Raw genomic sequence first — 14864 nt, forward strand, 5'->3', positions numbered from 1 at the left:
AGAAACGTGTGATTGCAGGAAGTTAAACATTTAAATAAACGTTTTTAAGGAACAACCTGGTTTGTTTACAGTCACTTTGATCATGTGACTCCTGACATTTTGGATTTTTTCGGTGTTTTCTATCATATCGGAATCTAAAACCACCCAGAGTTCCTTCAAGAAACTCATCGTCTTCACAGATCAGACGGTGTTTGAACTTTAAAGGCCGGAGACGCTGTAAACAGTTTGTTTATCAGCCCATCAGTCTGCCGAGTGACGCTTTAAAATAAAACCGAACAGTCGAGAGAAGACGACCTGAAGGAGGAAAAGTTGGAGATTTTTAAGGGTTGAGGCTTCACTGAAGTTTAAAACCTTAAAAATGTCTTTAAAGGATCAGAGAGCAACAAGTGAACCTGTTAAATCTGTTAATGCTAGCTGTTCTGGTGGAACTCCATTACTATCAAACCAAGAGAAACTTGTACAGACATTCATGGTCAACAGAGGATGAACCCTGCAGATGTTGGGGATTCACTGAGTCTTTCTTCAGCACCACCAGCTGATGGACATAGTTGGTTTACAGTGAAATGTCTAGACATGTTTGGCATGGATCTCATTACAGCTGGTACCAACAGTCATGGTCAACAGAGGATGAACCCTGCAGATGTTGGGGATTCATCAGCTGATTGGTGTTTTTAGTTCACACTGAAAAGTCTAGAGAACTACAGTAGAGATCACACCTGGTCCGGGCATTATTGGTCTCCAGAGGATACATCATACTGTCTTTTTCCTGTGATGCCACAGCAAGGTTCACATTTAGCTCCTATTAAAAAAAACATCTCAGTGACTATTGGATGGATCACTGTGAAATATTCTGCAGACATCCGTGGTCCTAAGAGGATAAACTGCAAAAACTGGAACCTTGTCTGGTCAAACTTTAACACATCAGATTCTACTGATGTTAGAGCCTCAACAGTTGGAGAAATGTGGACCAGAGACTGGATTTTAGTAGAAATATGGATCCATCCATAGATATAGACACTAACAGGAGCTTTATGGAGACACTAGACCAGAACTGGAATGAAAATTTTCACATTTCTTTCCATTTTCAAGGCTCAGTAAGTATTCATCAATTTAATTTTTGACATTTTTAAGTCATTTTTTAACAATCTTCACTCTTCTATGATCCAGATTTTGACTAAATTCGAACACATTTCGAGCCATTTTGGACAAATTTGAGTAAGTTTGAAGTCATTTTTGAAAGGTTTTTAGTTATTTTGGACAATTTCTATCTTCTTTTGAACACATTTTGAGTATTTCTGGATATGTTTTATGATATTTTGGATAAATTTAAAGTCACCTTTGCTCAGTTTAAGGATATTTTCGACAATTTTGGTGAATTTTTGACAAAGTTCATCTAAGTTTGGGCGAATTTCAGGTTATTTTGAACAATTTTCTGTCATCTTGGACAGGTTTGACTGCAGAAAATCTAAACACTGTAACCTTGTCTGGTCAAACACATCAGATTCTACTGATGTTAGAGCCTCAAAAGTTGGAGAAACGTCGACCAAAGACTGTATTTTAGTAGAAATATGGATCCATCCATAGATATACTCTTAAAGGAGCTTTCTGGGGACACAATGACACCCTTGGTTGAAGATTCTTACATTTTTTTCCTATTTTCAAGTGGCAATAAATATAATTTTCACCTCTGCTGGATCCAGTTAGTCATTTTAATCTACTGGAAACTATCATGTCTGTATCCTCACCACATTTCATGGCTGTTGGAGTTCTTTTTTTGGAGAAATTGAACCTTTAAAATGGCTTCTAATGGTTTTTTAAGGGTTAAAATACAAAAGCGCCCAGGTTTGAAAACACATGAAACTCTCAAAATTCAGCTAAAATATTTTACAACTTTAGTTTTGGGTTCCAAATAACAAAAATCTGACAAAATCTAAAATGGTGGAGCAACTATTACAATCTCAGCTGCACAAATTCTACCATGAACTGCATGTTTGCATCAGTTCTATGAGCATGTTAGCCTGCTAACATTAGCATTAGCTCATTGAAGCCTGCCTGGAACAGACCCGTGATGATATTAGATTTATTACCATTATCAGCTTGTGAAGAAACACCTGGAAATGTTGTTGCATTTTCTCAGTTTTTGGACTTAAACAAAGCCTAAACATGATGAAAACATGAACTTCCTGTCAGCAGAAAATGGAAATAAAACTGAAAGTAAAAACAATTCCTGAGGCTCCTCCTTCCTTCTAACAGTGACATCATCGGCGTCAGGAGGAACTTTTACGAGTCGGGTCCGTCTGACCCGGCCGACACGAGTTGCTGCTTTATGTACAAAAGTGGGACCATCCGTTGTCATGGCAACAGACGAAAATCGATGAGGCAGCGATGGAGGCTGAACAGATCAGAAGCAGATAACTGAGCAGGAAGAAGGCTGCAGGCTTTTATGGGTTTTATCAGCCGAGAAACATCCTCAAGGTTGGCTTCTTGTTTCATTCTGGTTCTGATCAGATCTAGTCTGGTTGTTCTGCTGGAAAAGTAAAAGTTTCCCCACTTTAGAAAGCAGATTTACTTTGTCATTCCACACTAAAGACGCACCTCGATCAGAGTTTAAATTTAACTGACCGTCAGACTTCAGATAGACATCTTAATGTGGCTCTGAAGTCGAATGAATTTACTGGGAATTCTGGGTAAATTATCACCGCATCAAACCGATGAGCTCAGTTCTCTCCAGCAGAAAACATTAAAAAAGGGCATTTTAGTGAGAAAAGAGTAACAAAGACGAATGATTTGAGGCAAAAAATGCAGCAGTAAATAACATTTTTGACAAGACAAGGTGCCAGTTTTTAGATATTCTGACCTGAAATTTCTCCAAAATGGGTCAAAATTGTCCAAAAACAACTAAAGACCTGCATAAAATGAACATAGGTCATCCAGAAACTGTCAAAATTTATCCAAATGACTTGAATTGTGGCAAAAAAATTGGTCAAAAATAACCAAAATTAGTTAAAATCACAAAAATGAGACACAAAATCATCAAAACGAGACACAAAATTGCAAAAAGAGAGAAAATGACCAACAAAACACAAAACGGAAAATAACAGAGACTGAAAGTAAAACCAAAGCTACTGGATGAATAAATAAATGCAGCATGAATCAGAAACAGAGAACAGAGGAGCAGGTTGTTGGAGATCCATTCAGCATGGTGAACCAGTTTGGGTTTAAAACCTTCCTCTTTGACAAAGCTTATAGTTAGGGCTGACTGGGTGACCCTGACGGGGTGAGCTGGTGTTTTCATTTGCACAACTGACTTCCCCTCTTGACGTCCCTTTAGTTTGCCCCTAGTTATGCTGCTATAGGCCTAGACTGCTGGGGAACCTCTCTGGATGCACTGAGCCCTTCTCTATCTACCATTATATTTAATATATATATACCATTATTGCATTACATTCACTCTGTTTCTCCCTGTGTCCTTTCTCCGAGTGTCACTGGTCCCAGAGCTGGATGCTTCAGATCTGTGGTGGTCCCTACCTCTATCTCTACCTTTCTACCTCTACTGTATCTCTCAACCCGCCCGGCCAGCAGCAGATGGTTCCCCCACATTAGAGCCGGGTTCTGCTCCAGGTTTTTTTCCCTGTTAAAGGGTGTTTTCCTGCCACTGTCTCCTTAGGGCTGCTCTGGGGGTTCAGGCATATGGGTTCTGTAAAGCGTCTCAAGACAATTTGACTGTAATTGGTGCTATATAAATAAAATTGAATTGAATTGAATTGAATTGAATTGAAACATCTTCTACAGATGATGAGAAAGTTTGTTTTTGTTTGAAAGTTTGTAAAAATACATTTACACTTCCGGTTTGGTATTTTTTCTGATTTATGGTGTTCTAAAGTCATGGTTGTGTTGTTTCCATGGAGGTGCAGGACTTTAACTGCAGTAAACAGTGAAGAAAAACAACTTAATGCACGTCAAAAATATAAAATTCTGATTACATGTCGATTTATTCCATGTAAACATGAACACAGGGATCTGTGTTTTTAATCAAGTTATGACAGCAGTTAACCACCATCCAGAACCCAGTGAGTCTTTAACCCCCGCTGACATCAAAGTCCCAGAGTGCTAATAAATGGTGGAAATGAATTCTTAAATATCAATAATGAAGCATTTCCCTCTGATCACAGCCAACCCCACTAACACACCGAGCCTCGGGGGCATATCTCAGAAGCCAGCGGTGATGTTGGTTTGTCTCATTAGACAGAAAAAAGCTCCGGTTAAATCCACACAGCAGGTCCAATCAGCAGCCACATGATGGAGCAGGAAGATGATTCATCAATAATTAACGGCCTCCGATCAGCTCCTGCTGGCGACTCACATCTGGGTCAAAGGAATATCGGGAAATAATGTTCTGCACTCAATCTGGGGAAGTTCCAAACTGTCATATTTCAGGCTTTACCCAGCAGCACGAAGCGTTTCATCATCAGGAAGAACTCCCAACGTTCACGTCTTCACTTCAGAAGGAAGAAAGTCTGGAGCGATTCAAGACCCCAAAATATCAGAAATCAATGAGATAAAAATCTGTTTCTTTGACCCTCTACAGACCATCAGCGATAAAACCTGCAGAACTCAACGCAACAAATTAAAATGATTAAAAAGATATTAACTAATGAGGAAGAGGAAGATAAAGTTCAACTGTCAGAAAATAGATCAGCTGTAGTTCCTGGTTGTTCCACCAGGTGGAGGCTTGTACTCTTAGAGGGTAAATGTAGTATTAGATGGTAAATGTAGTATTAGAGGGTAAATGTAGTATTAGATGGTAGGATGTACCGGGGCGCCACCAGATGTAGTAAACCTGTTTTCTCTCTCTGTCAGTAAATGTAGATCAGGTGTAGTTCCTGGTTGTTCCACCAGGTGGAGCCTATTCCTGTTTATTGCTGTAGAGACCAGAGGAGGCATCACTCAGACTACAGTTCATGTTAAAGCAGAGAGTATTGTAGGTGTTTAGCTAGCAATGGGGCACCATGACAAAGACTTGTGAGATGATTAATGACCTTCAAACAGAGCTAATGTATTTATGATGAGCTGTAGTCTACTAGGAAAGAGCTTCTTTAGCTAAGTGGCTAATAAAATGTAATCAAGCTTCTGGTGGTGAGTACAGTTTCAGAGAAGAATGTAGGACTTTAGTTAGCAAAGGAGCACCATGACAAAGACTTCTGAGAATGTTAATGACCTCCGACCAGAGTTTATGCATTTGAAACAAATTAGTTCCTCTTTATTCTTACTAATATTAAAAACATGTCATTTCTAACCCATCTATCAACTGTTAACACCACAAACACAACAGTATTTATCCTATTTAGCAAAATTCCAACAGATTAAGAATCGACAAACGGGCACCATGACAAAGACTACAGTGGTGGTTAATGACCTCCAATCAGCGCTCGCTCAGAGAATAAAGATGATCATTTATTTACTTTTTTAACAGCTGTGACTAAAATGATGTTTGTCTGTCGGTGGAAATCTGCTCAGTTCATCTGCAAACAAAACTCTGCATAAAAGTTAGTATAAAAATTTAAAAAAACATTGAATTTCAGGAACAAAGATCTGCAGCGTTTTGGAGACAAGTTATTTATATTTAGCCTCAAGATGATGCACTGAAGAAAACTACAATAATTAAGTACAAAACACTTAAGAATTCCTTTTCAACAATGTGGAACAACTGCATTTTTATGAGCAATCAACTTCTAAACTTGTGTTTATGCCGCCAAACATTAAGTTGTGTAAATTGAACTTTTTACAGCAAAAAATCTGTGTTTTGGGTCCAGTTTGACTTTTGTTTTGCCTCTAAATTCAGGTTAAGATAATTACAGTAATCAAATACGTAACACTTAAATATTCTTTGTAAAAAACATGGAAATACTGGAGTTTGAAGTTCTTTTGTTCAGATGTAAGGTGAAAATAAAGATGTCGATTTTTACCTTGCCAGTTCTTTATTTTCGCCTTTTGTCTGAAAAAAAGAACCTCAAACTCCTGCATTAGTAAGAAGACATGATGAATGTCTTTGAGCTACATGGAAATACTATTTGTAACAACTTCACTTTCATGAGTAATTAGCTTCAATGCTTGAGTTATTTTGATGCAATGATTTGAATGTAGCACATCAAGAATTCCCCAACATCATGAACAAAATGCAAATTTTATATGATAGTCCTTGTTTAAATCTCAGTTATAGGACTAGATTTCAGTATTTCTGTACTTTCTGCTGTTTTTCCTGCAACAACCACAAACATGTGAATCTCCTGGACGGCTGGAGCCCAAATATAGAAGCTGGACGATAAAAGAAGAGCGAGGCTGTCGGGAGGAAACACGATTCCTCTGCTGCTGTGGAGTCGTGACCTCAGAGCTTCTCGAGGTGACAACTCGGACCCCCGAGACTTCAGCCGAGTTTGGAGGAGCCTCAGAATTGTCCTCAGGGCCCGAAGAAGTCTGGCAGAGTTTCTGTCTCGGAGCTTCACAGGAAAACAGAAAACACAGCAGGGCGAAGAGCAGCAGCAGCAGTCAGAACTCGGCATCGGGCCGCAGGCGAAGCAGCTCAGATCATCGCTTTTACTGCTTCCTGCTGCTGCACCAACATCTGCAGAAGAAACTTTGTTGGAAATCAACTTCACTTCCAGCTACACCGGATTCTATTGCAGACTTCTGTGATTAAAATAATAAAAAAATAACATTTCAGGCACCAAACTGTTGTTCCTCCAGGACCATCCATGTGTTTCCCATTTCAGATAATTAGCTTCAGAGATTTGCAGCTGAATCGTAACTGATGTTAAATCCAGTTTCAGATATCATAGTTTAATTCTAGCTCAAGATATCTTTAATTTCCCTGAATGTAACTCATCTACATCGTTGTTAAATTTGGTTTGAACTGGTCAGTATGATGTTGCAGATTCTCAGACAGGAACCAGTTAAGATGTAATCATGGATATCTTCAAGGTCCAGTTTTGATTCTATAGTGAAGTCAGAAGCTTCAGCGAGTCAACAGCAACCAAGACTTCATTTAACGGCTGATTTACTTCCATGTCAGAGCAGCCTGAGGACCAAGTTCTGGTTAAATCCCACCACAAGTTTCTGATGAATGCTTCTTCGATGATCTCTGCTTTTCGTTTCATTTTCCAGCCGTCTCTTTCTACCACAGTGGCTTCTTCTAACACTGTTCATCCAACTGTGTCCAACATCAACCTTCTGCTGATGGTTTTAGGTTTTCCTGAAGAATGTGGAGATGATCCTCCTCCTTCATTATTCCATTTACTTTGTGGAAAGCTCCAGTTCCACACAGCATGATGCTGCCACCACCATGCTTGATGGTAGGTTTCGTGTTCTTGGGGTTAAAAAAAAGTTTATGAACCACCTAAGACAGTCTGAAAAAAGTGTCAAACCAGGATCAAAATCAAACCTAAAACAGTCCAAAAAATGTTCAGAACCAGTCAGAATGCAGTCTGAAATCAGTCCTAAACCAAAACTAAAACCAGTTTTAGAAACGGTGTGAAATCAGTCCTAGAAAAGTATAAAGACAGTGCAAAATCATGACAAAACCAAATCTAAACTACTCCTAAAAAAAGTCCAAGACACACCAAAGACAACCTGAAACCAGTCCTCATCCAGGACCAGATCCAGAGTAAAATAAATCCTAACCCAACTTTAAATCACATCCAAAACCAGGAGAACCAAGACTGGAACAAGTTCTAAACCAGTCCCAAAAATGTCTAAAATCAGGACCAAAATCAAACCTAAACCAGTCCAAAGAAGTGTTCAGAACCAGTCAGAATACAGTCTGAAACCAGTCCTAAACCAAAACTGAAACCAGTTTTAGAAACAGTCAGAAATCAGCCCCAAAAAAGGTCTAAAACCAGTACAAAATTAAGACCAAACCAAATCTAAGCTCCTCCTGAAAGTCCAAGACCCTTTCCAGACAGACTGAAAGATCCAGGACCAAATAAAGAGTAAAATAAACCTAAACCAACTTTAAATCACATCCAAAACCAGGAGAACCAAGACTGAAACCAAACATAAACCAGTCCCAACAACACTTTAACAGCTTTGGTTGTTGCTATGGATATTTTATTTTTAACATATGAAATGATGTAAGAAGAGCAGAACCAGCATTTACCTGAACTTTAACAATGATATTTATGGTGTTTGATTCACAGTTTTCATCTAAATGATTTTCCATCTGAAGGAAGTTTGTGGAAACTAAATGCTGGATTGAGTTTTGACAGGAAATGTTCTGTAAAGGTGCGAATATTTCTAAAAGTCTTATTGTATTATGGAAGTGGTTGGTATTATCTGTACAGTCTGTTAGTTTGACTGTTTTACCTCCATAAACATCATGCTTTTATTAAAGTCTGTGTGCTGCTGGTGTTTAAAGGATCCTTATCGTCTTAAATGAGCGGTGGAACATCTGGATCGTCTATGAAACCTTCAGAGAAGAGATCGGCTTCAGGTGGAGTCGTCCTGTTTACTTCCAGTGGACCTTCTTTGGTGCTTCGCCGTTGAACGATGTTGGCAATGTCGACGGACGTTCGTTTACTGGGATCAACTTCCAGCCTCTCAGGAATATCGTTTTTATTCCTGTAACATCAGAAAACAAAGAAAGTCAGACGTCTTCTCTGGTGTCGTCAGTAAGTAGAAGAAAACTTTAAGAAAAGAACTGATTAAGGAGCCAACAAACAAAGGATGGAAGTTAAAGTCTAGTTAGTTCAAGCCACCGGATGGTAACCAGGTTAGTTTATATGGTTACCAGAACTAGCATTTATAAATGTTTATTAAAATATTAATACAATTATTTATTTACCTGTCAGTGTTTGTGAGTTTGATTTAGCTAAACATTTATATAAATCACTACTTTTATCTCACTTTTAACAGTTTAAACACAACTTTTAGCTGTTTTTTTTAAACAATTTAGAAACCATTTCATCCATTTATCCACAACTTCAGCTTTTTCAGCAATTTTTTAAAAAATACTTTAGGTAATATTGAAGTTTTATCCATTTATCCTTATTACCTCGTTTTTCGGCCTTTTCAGCAAATTTTCCGTCACTTTTAGCAAATTTTTTGAACTGTTTATAAACAACTTTTAGCTCTTTCACTGCTTATTTGCTAGATATATAATGTTGTGGGTTGTTTTTATTAATATTACCAAACTTTTTAACCATTAATAAACCATTATGTCCATTTATCCATTACTTTTAGCAGCAGATTTAATTTTTTTTTTTGCATTTTTAAAAACCATTTCATCCATTTATCCATGACTTCAGCTATTTCAACTATTTCTTAAAAATAATTTTAGGCAATTATTTAAACCATTTATCAATAACTTTTTTTTGACAATTCAGTTTTTGTAGCAAATTTTCCATGACTTTTATCTAACTTCATGAGTTTTGCCTTTTACTTTTAGCAATTTCAGCAATTTCTATCACTTTTAGCACATTTTTGGAACTGTTTATCCACAACTTCTAGCTTTTTCACTGTTTATCTGCTCCATATGTAATATTGTAGGTTGTTATTCTTACTATTACCAAACTTTTTGACCATTTATCTACCATTATGTCCATTTTTTAGCTGTTTTTTAACCATTTATCTACCACTACATGTAATATTGTAGGTTTCTATCCTTACTATTTAATCTATATGGCATATAATATTGTAAGATCTTAACCCTAATATTTACATGAAAGTCTTTTGCAATTTTAATCCAATTTCTCTATTGGAAAGCGTTTTTTTTTTTTTTTTTAAAGAATTTGCTCTATAATTATACATTTAGCTACATTTATCCATGCATTGCATTACTTTCAGCACTTTTACCCAAGTATTCCCGCTCAGCCGACTTTAATATTGATAATCTACTCATTTATACAACAATTTCTGTTTATTTATTGACTGTCAACACTTGGTAAGCTTGCTTTTTTCTAATGTATTCTTCGATGTCTTCTTACAACCTGGAAAACTCCTTCAGATCTGGAATATGTGAGGTAATAAATGTGTTTTATGGTTGTTTTGGTGTATCTGCATGTATGATGTAAATGAACAACAGGTGGTCTTCGTATTAAAAAGCAGCCACAGTTCAGCAGGTTCTATGTGTTTATGTTGTTTCTGTACAGGGAAACCGACTCTAATTGCTGTTTAATTGAATAAATCAACACCTGAAAGCTCTGAAGCTTCTCTGGGGTCAACAAGTTAAACAGAAACCAGCTGAAAGCAGGAGGATAAATGTTGCTGCAGAAGAGTTTCAGATTTAGTGCTGAGATGTGATCTATGGCGGCGCAGCCAAACCAGCGTCTATAAATATGACAGTGAATGTATGCGGCCCGGTCCAGGTGTTATACGACATGAAGCTGCTGCAGCATTAATAAATTATCTACGACACACTGCATGTGTTTAATATCTCAGCAGGACATCCGTTTTCCTTTAAGGAGCCTCCTGTGAATATCTGAGGAGGAAAAACATGCTGCACAATTTTAGTTCAGTGACAAACACCTTCCTTGTCTTTTCAGTAACTAAACAGCTGTCACATTTGAGCTGTTTTTGTTAAATTGTTGCTTCTTTAGGGTCTGAATCTCTTCAAACTCACGGGTTTATTATTTTTCATAATTTTTCTGTCACATTTAAAATTGCAATTTTGAAGGCCTAAAAGTACTGGAAAACGCATGAAAATTTGCATGCATGGTGAAAAAATGTGATATTTTAGTGGAATACAGAGCTGAAATTTGGCCAGGATGGTCGATCAAAAGTTATCAAAATGCTCTGCTAAAGTCTGAGTGCATGGAAATGGTGGCTGGTGGAATTTCAACATTTCACCATGAAACAGGAAGTGATGTCTAACTGGCCTGTAGAAGCTCCAATCTGCCTCAGACTTTACATGTGATCAGACTCCAGTCCTCATCAGTTACATAGCTGTGAGCCAAAATAACTCAATAGCGCCACCTGGAAAATTTCAGGATAACAGGAACTACAGCCAGTACGTGTCGCTTACAGCTACAAAATTTGGTACATATATGTAACTCGTCAAGATGCACAAAAATATAACGACACCCATGCCCAAAACACAACAGGAAGTCGGCCATTTTGAATTATGCATCATATTTTGGACGATTTTGGGACATGTTTGGACATTTTCAAAAGCTTTAAAGTCAAACAGGGTAACTCCAACAGAGCTGAAATTTGGCCAGAATGTATACCAGTCATGGGTGATCAAAAGTTATCAAAATGCTCCACAAAAGTCTGAGGGCGTGGAAATGGTGGCTGGAGGAATTTCGATGATTCGCCTTGAAACAGGAAGTGGTGTATAAGTAGCCTGTAGATGATCCAATGTGCCTAAAACTTTACATGTGAGATCAGAGTCCTGACCTCATCACATCCATATGCCGATATACACTCACAGTGATTCGCTGACCAGCAAGGATGCGAGGACCTGACCAATGCTGTTTGCAGCTTAAATTTTTGTTTATTCTTCTAAAAATAAGAAAAAAAATCAGAAAACATATTTTGGTGTTTTCAGCGACACTCGTATCACACCAAAGCTGTAACACGACATTATTTTTACTGTTGATTTATCTGTTGATTATTTACTGGATTAACTGATTAGTTGTTTGGTCTATAAAATGTTAATCAGTGTTTAACCCTACAATGTCTTATTTTGTCCAAAAAACAGAAAATATTCAGTTTACTGTCATAGAGGAGGAAAGAAACCAGAAAATATTCACATTTAAGAAGCAAAAATCTGAGAATTTAAACAGTTTCTCTGAAAAATAAATTAGCCAAACTGATTAATTTGCTATTAAAATATTGGACAATTAACTTAATATTTGACAATTAATCAATTAACTTTGTAGCTCTTTATTACATAGTTATGTTGTGTTGTTGTGTTGAATTATGTTTAACATCAGAATAATGTAAGGAAAACTAAATTCCAGGAGACAGTAGTTGTAGTTGTGTTTCTGTGATGTGACACTAAAATTTCCGTCAAATGTTTGTTCATAATGTTTAGACGTCAGATAGTTAAGTGTTTGAGTCGTTGACATTTAAACTGTGAGTATTTCAGCTGAAATCTGCCCTCAGATTCAACCCCAACAAAAGATGAAAACAGCATCAATGTAGAAAAAAAACACTCTGAGGAGATGAACTGATTGAAGTTATTATCTGCAGATGCTTTCAGAGGCTACTGATTAGAAGAACCTCCATGAATTCATCTCCGGAGGGTTGATGGTCCATCCCTACACAATAAACCCAACCGGAGCCTGCAGCCACCAAATGCTTCCGTTTATTAACTGATTTATAATGTTGGAGCCTGAAGATGAGAGTCTGATTACTGAATCTGTGAGAGCTGGTTGATGAACTGGGTCGACTTTATCGAGTTCATTTTAAACACAAAGACTTTTATCATAGTTTACGATGTTTAAATCGTTAAGAAGTTTGGTCTATTTTTATCCACAAACGGTACAAAAATGTCCCACAAATACTGATCAGATTAAAAACTACAACAAGGACAGACAACACAACGCTCTCCCAGACTGACTAATTTATCAGAGTTAATTTAAATGAAATTATCAACATGTATGTTAGCTTAGCATGCTAACAGTTGCAAACTAGCACCAAATACAAAGTACAGATAAAGTTGATGGGAATGCAGCTGATGCTTTGCAGGTATTTGGTCCTAAATCAAAGGACAAACCTGTGCAAACTCCAGCTTAATTCTGTTTAATTATCAACATGCATGTTAGCTTAGCGTACGAACATTAGCAGATCATAACTAAATTCAAGGTACAGATGAAGGTGGGGAAGGTCTGTTTGGTAAGAGATGAAAGTGCTGGAATATATCAACCAGCCTTATAGCTCACAACACTAACATGTTGCTGTTTAGCATGTGTAAGATCTATCCTGTAACTTAGCTTAGCATGCTAACTTTTAAAAATTTGCACTCAATGAAAGGTACAGATGGAACGTAACTTAAGTTTTGCAGGTATTTGGCCATAAATCAAAGCACTGGAATAAACCACATAATCATAATACTAACATGCTGCTGTTTAGCATGTATACGATTTATCCTGTATCTTAGCTTAGCATGCTAACATTTGGAAATCCGTACTAAACACAAGATGCAAACGAAGGTGACGGAAAATGTGGATAAATTAGCTTCTAACTTAATTGTTTTGTTCGTTAAAAAAAAAAAACATGAGGTCCGCGGGCCAAAACCGGCCCTCCAGAGGGTCCAATCCGGCCCTCAAAGTGGAAAAATTCCAGAGAAATTTAAAATCATTTCTAGACCATGACAAGTTGTTCTGATCATAAAGTAAAATACTAGATCGTTCATTGTTCTTTTGTCGTTTTGTGTCTCATTTTTGTAATATTTTGTCTTGTTTTTGTTTTTTGTATTCGTGTCTGACTTGTCATTTATCTCATGTTTTTGTTGTTTTGTCTCTCGTTTTTCTCATTTTGTGTTTTTTGTCTTGTTTTTGTAATTTTTGGACCTGTTTGTTCCATTTATTTAATTTTTTGTTTTGTTATTGTTTGTCCTTTTTTTGTCACTTTGTAACTTTTTTGTCTAATTTGATGTCTATTTTGTTTTGTTCCGTTTGTCTCATTTTTTTGTCCTTTTGTGTCTTGTTTTTGTAATATTTTGTCTTGTTTTTGTCGTATTGATCATAAAGTAAAATACTATATCATTCCAGATGTAATTAAATGTGTTCCTTTGTCGACACTCTGTGATCTGGAAGTTGTAATGTGGAAATGATGAACTGAGGCTGAATGTTGCTGAAATTGAATTTATTTTTCTTCAGAAATTTCAGGTTCATGATGTTTTGTAAAAAGATAATTCCTTAAATGTGAAAATTTTTGCACTAAAACAAAGGAACCATCAGGAGTTGTGGTTATTATGCTGTGGTTTTACTGGAGATCAAACTGGACTGAATGTGGAACCTGGACTAGACTGAGTTTCATACTCCTGTTTTACAGCCCTCATGGCCTCCTTTTGCAGGATAAAGCTTCGTGCCACATTGAAAACATTTCATAAGAACAGTTCCAGGAAGATGACCAAGAGTTCAGGGTTTAACTTCCAGGATTTAAAGGAGCCTGAAACCACAGAACACCTTCAGACGTCTGAGGAGTCCTTCATCTTGATAAATATACATCTGATGCATTTGAATTCATTACAGAAACGGCGCCGGTGCCAATTACGCCTCCTTCGGTATCTGCTGTACGATATCCGTCCATAAAGTGGAAACCAGAGGCGAGGAGGAATTAATGAAATGTGCTGATCTTCCAGGAAGAGCGTGGCCATTATAATTTAATCTGCTGCTCAGCGGCCGACGGTAAACAGCAGCAGGATGCAGGAGGAGCATCCTTCATTACTCCCAGCATCCTCACACTCCTTTATGGACACGAAGCCGCCGGAGGACAAACGCTGTACAGTAAGAAGTTGCTTTGTTCACTGCGGGAAAATCAGCAGAAGACCGGGAAGTAATTTGGAGGCTTTTCCTGCTGACGGGGGAAAACCAGAGCGACTATTTATAGACAGGATCGTTGTGGAAATCTGGATGAAACGTAGCAAAAACAGTCGAGGTGCAACAGTGTTTTTAGTTTATTATAGAATAAAGAGAGTAACAACGAATTACTAGATAATCACTCAGAGCATGCAGTCCTCCTCCAAGGCTGCTCATTCCCCCATATTATCAGAAATGCAGCATTTGTTTTTTAGTTATTGATGATCAGAAATCACGGCAACATAGAATGTGTCCATTTAATATAGATGAACCCACAAACACAATGACCTTGCTGTCACAGTGTGTTGATTTTTGGGAACCCCAGTGAGATCAGACGACAGGAGT

The 14864-nt window shown here is 37.4% G+C and overlaps 1 protein-coding gene across 3 annotated transcripts in view; it reads right to left on the reverse strand.

Annotated features, from left to right (window-relative positions):
• Nucleotides 1-8081: 8081 nt before the first annotated feature.
• dnaaf11 (dynein axonemal assembly factor 11) overlaps nucleotides 8082-14864 on the reverse strand; it is a 57529-nt gene continuing 50746 nt past the window's right edge. For all 3 annotated transcript variants that reach the window (XM_035941030.2, XM_023294402.3, XM_035941029.2), the window contains one exon: nucleotides 8082-8613. In XM_035941030.2, coding sequence (XP_035796923.2) covers nucleotides 8424-8613 — 190 coding nt within the window. In that variant the 3' untranslated portion in view covers nucleotides 8082-8423. The remainder of the gene's footprint in view (nucleotides 8614-14864) is intronic.

Source organism: Amphiprion ocellaris, chromosome 10 (assembly GCF_022539595.1).
Source record: "Amphiprion ocellaris isolate individual 3 ecotype Okinawa chromosome 10, ASM2253959v1, whole genome shotgun sequence".
Taxonomy (NCBI): domain Eukaryota; kingdom Metazoa; phylum Chordata; class Actinopteri; family Pomacentridae; genus Amphiprion; species Amphiprion ocellaris.